The sequence below is a fragment of the Molossus molossus genome, unplaced genomic scaffold (genome assembly GCF_014108415.1).
Source record: "Molossus molossus isolate mMolMol1 unplaced genomic scaffold, mMolMol1.p scaffold_m16_p_33, whole genome shotgun sequence".
In the NCBI taxonomy this organism is placed as follows: domain Eukaryota; kingdom Metazoa; phylum Chordata; class Mammalia; order Chiroptera; family Molossidae; genus Molossus; species Molossus molossus.
In genome coordinates this window covers 39,698-43,825 of record NW_023425370.1, presented here as the reverse complement: position 1 = coordinate 43,825, position 4,128 = coordinate 39,698, and the positions used below count along the sequence as shown (strand labels likewise).

Below are 4,128 nucleotides of genomic sequence, written 5' to 3'. Positions count from 1 at the left end.
TATTGTGAATTAGTTAAGTTTATACGTTTAGCTGGAAAAAAATTAATACCCGTACAAGAGCAAATTTTCCAATACAGTAATACAGAGTATCTCTCCCTTTACTCGAATCGCCTTTTCCACTCCCTGTCGTTTGTCATTGAGTTTATCACCAGGCGCCCGCCCCGGACATCGTTGCTGACTCGCGGCCGCTATTCACAGCGCTTCCCTGGGACGGCTCTCCACGTTTGTCCACCTGCTGTCCTCGCTGCAGTGGGAGCCGGGTCCCTCGTCTTGGGCCGTCCTTTCATCCAGGGTGGTGTCTGCAACGAGGTAGGTGCGCGTGCTCCAGAGGGCGTCCTCCCCGCCGCCGCCGGCCCGGCCCACTGCGGGTGCCGCCCACTCACTGCGGATCTCGCCCACTCACTGCTGGTCCCGGCCCACTGCGGTCCGGCCCCAGTGCGGTCCGGCCCACTGTGGGTGCCGCCCACTCACTGCGGGTCCCGGCCCACTGCGGTCCGGCCCACTGCGGGTGCCGCCCACTCACTGCGGGTCCCGGCCCACTGCGGTCCGGCCCACTGCGGGTGCCGCCCACTCACTGCGGGTCCCGGCCCACTGCGGTCCGGCCCACTGCGGGTGCCGCCCACTCACTGCGGGTCCCGGCCCACTGCGGTCCGGCCCACTGTGGGTGCCGCCCACTCACTGCGGGTCCCGGCCCACTGCGGGTGCCGCCCACTCACTGCGGGTCCCGGCCCACTGCGGTCCGGCCCACTGTGGGTGCCGCCCACTCACTGCGGGTCCCGGCCCACTGCGGGTGCCGCCCACTCACTGCGGGTCCAGGCCCACTGCGGTCCGGCCCACTGCGGGTGCCGCCCACTCACTGCGGGTCCCGGCGCACTGCGGGTCCCGGCGCACTGCGGGTCCCGGCGCACTGCGGGTCCCCGCGCACTGCGGGTCCCCGCGCACTGCGGCCCGCGCACTGCGGGTCCCCGCGCACTGCGGGTCCCGCCCACCTTGCCGGATGCGCCGAAGACGCGTTTCCGGAGAAGCGAACTACGCCACACTCTCCACACTCTACGTAGTTCCGGCTGCTACTGCGGCGCATGGCGGTGAGCAGTACCTAGAGGGTGCACGGGAGGCGGGTGGCGGGAGGCGGGTGGCGGGAGGCGGGTGGCGGGGCCTCGGCCGTCGGCTCTCCCCCGTGACCCTCTTGCTGCCCCGCTTTCTCCAGGCCCTAGGACATCCCGCTCGGGAGACTCCGGCGGCCCCAGGCCCAGGTCCCGCCCGCGCGCCAAGCAGCCCCTGGCTCCCTGGACCGCCTCCCGGCGCCCCGAGCCCTTCCACTGTCCCGTCTCATCCCGTCAGTCCCCGTTCAGAGCACCCCACGCGCGGTGACGCCGCTTGCAGGGCGTGTCCCGGAGGCGGTGCAGCCTCTAGGAAGCAAAAGAAGAAGAAAAGCCGTAACGGGGCCTCTGTGTCTACTGGAGGCGGGAAGGCCTCCGAAAAGCCGGCCCCAGAGGAAGCCCCTCTAAGTGCGGAGGCCCAGGCAAGGACCGTCCTCAGTGGGGACGGGGAAGTCCGCTAGCGTCTGTGGTCTCGGATTTGCGGAGTTAGGGCAGGGAGGGGGTGGAGGCCGCAGGGCCCTCGTAGTCTCTCTCACAGCCACTGTCTCCCATCTATCTCAGGCGGAGCAGCTGGCTCGGGAACTGGCCTGGTGCGTGGAGCAGCTGGAACTGGGCCTCAGGATGCAGAGACCCAGTCCAAAACAGAGTGAGAGATCTCTCTGTAGAGTTGGGTGGAGGTGAACCTTGACAGTCCTGCCAAGGGATGGGCTTGCTTTTGTGCAGGAGGTAAGAACAGAGGAGGTCTTTAGCACTTAATTTTTATCTGCAGAAGAGCAGGCTATTGGGGCAATCCGAGCCCTGCGCAACCAAAGAACCCCTCTGCCCCGGAAGAGGCAGCTGATGCGCTCATTGTTTGGGGATTACAGGGCTCAGATGGAAGCCGAGTGGCGAGAAGTCCTGCGGGCTCTCAAGACTGGTGAGGAGCTGGGAACTGGTTGATTCAGGACTAAAAGCCTAGGGAGGAAAAGGAAGAACCCCAGAGCAGCAGAGCCGGCGAGGGAAAGCAGAAGGGAATGGGGATAGAGAAAGCCTGGGCCTCCAGAGCACAGAACTCAGGCCTGTGAGGGGGAGAAAAGAATGGGAGAATCAGTGAATTTCTCTGTGATTCTAAAATGGGGTGGTGATAATACTTTCCTTATCATTTTGAGAAGTATATCCCTTAATTTATGTAACGTAGGTAGGGTTGTATGGGCACAGTTAAGGGTAGCTATTATTACTCAGTTCTGACACTCTCTCTCCTCCCCCACAGCAGCCCACTCTGCCCAGGTGCAGCCTGTAGGTGAGGCCATCAGAAAGAAGAGCGGAAGGGTCTGCAGGCCCCGCCTGGCAAGGGGAACCAAGGCAACTCTGGACGCTACTGATGAAGAGTTTAGGTTCAATTTCTTTTAGCCTGTCCCCTCATCCCGCAATTCTCCCCCTTCCCAGGGTGTGTGGGGTTTGTCTTGAGTGCAGAGCCTCTCCAGGAATGCTCTGTTGGATGGATGTGGGGTTGGTCTGTCCCTGGCTGGTCAGTTAACCTGCTGCAGTGGCTCTTGGGCAGATGTGAGACTAGCATATTGAGTACTGTCCCAACATTGGTAGGTTTTCAGATGAATGGTTCCTGTTGCTAGAAGAGGGAGGTCTGTTTAGAAAGGTTTCTGCAGTAATCTGAAGTGATAGCATGTGTCAGGGACAGCATCTTGCTCAGTTTTCAGGGTTACCACAAGTGCCTGAGAATGAGTGGGGAAGCTGCTTAGTCTCATATTGGTGCTCATTTATGGAAGGGCACAGGACGGGGCTTTCTGTCGTTCTGTCACATTGCCCTACTGAAACTCTTATACAAATGGATGAGTAAAAACAAACATAATAATAAAAAACAACAAAAAGGAAACTAATAATAAAATAAAAATGGATGAGTGAGCCCTGGCTAGTTTGGCTCAGTGATTATAGTGCTGGCTCTTGGACTGAAGGGTTGCAGGTTTGATTCCCAGTCATGTACTTGGGTTGCAGGTCCAATCCCTCACCCTGACTGGGGCCTTGCGGGAGGCAGCCAATCAATGTGTCTCTCTTACATTGATGTCTCTCTCTTCCTCGCTCCCTCCCTCCCTTCCTTCTACTCTATCTAAAAATCAATGGAAAAATATCCTTGGGTAAGGATTAACAACAACAAAAAAGGGATGAGTGAGAATGTCTGTCAATTGCCTGTGTTTGACGAAGTACAGATGAGCAGACGCCTGGCACTGTGGAGTCCAGGCCTTCATCCCAGTGTTCAGTCCTTTGTGTTGCCTTCATTCTGAGCATCCTCAGGGACCAGCCTGGCCCTCAGCAGGCCAGCCTTTGTTCTTAGATGACCTCTCTAAATGTTGACTACTGCAGGCAGTCCCAGGGCTTGTGCTGTGCGGAATTGGGTTTTGCAGGTATCTCAGTCTTCAGTGAGTTTGATTCTGTCTTTGCTGTCATCTCCCAAACTTGCATTCCAGACTAGATAGGTATCTGGAGCCCACCTGCCTACTCAACATCTCTGCTTTGATGTTTCATAGGCATTTCAAACTTGTCCAAAATATTCAGTTAGCCCCATAGTGTCCGTTTGTTTTCTGCTTTTCAGTGAACGGCACTACTGCCCACCCGGTCGATGAGGTCAGAACCTGGGTCATCCTTGACTGCTCTTTCTCTAACACATGTTCAGTACTTCACTGGCATGTGAGCTCCGTCTGCAGAATAAATCTCTGGTATCCTATGCTTTGTCTTACTTCACTGCTTGACCCTCTGATCCTGGCCCTACCTCTCTTTGTTTACTAAAAATTTTATTGAGTTTATATGGGAGACACTGGTTAGCATAGCGATGCATACAGACTTTAGATGCACAATTCTACAACACATCTGTACACTGTATTGTGTGTTCACCACCCAAAGTAAAGTCTCCGTTCATCACCATTTATCCCCGCATCCTATCCACATCCCTCCCTCCCCACTCCCCCCTCCCCCTGGCAGTCACCACACTAGTCTGTGTGCAAGACTATTTTCTCTTTTGTGCTCAATTCCTCCACCC

At 57.1% G+C, this 4,128-nt stretch overlaps 1 protein-coding gene across 1 annotated transcript; it reads left to right on the top strand.

The window, feature by feature from the left end:
- Positions 1 to 1,024: 1,024 nt before the first annotated feature.
- Positions 1,025 to 3,905, top strand: CUNH8orf33 (chromosome unknown C8orf33 homolog). Its single transcript, XM_036281288.1, has 6 exons — positions 1,025 to 1,085; positions 1,208 to 1,522; positions 1,662 to 1,746; positions 1,870 to 2,016; positions 2,350 to 2,473; positions 3,685 to 3,905. Exons 1-6 carry the CDS (start codon positions 1,080 to 1,082, stop codon positions 3,713 to 3,715), a joined length of 708 nt encoding a protein of 235 aa, XP_036137181.1. The 5' UTR covers positions 1,025 to 1,079; the 3' UTR covers positions 3,716 to 3,905.
- The last annotated feature ends 223 nt before the right edge of the window (positions 3,906 to 4,128 follow it).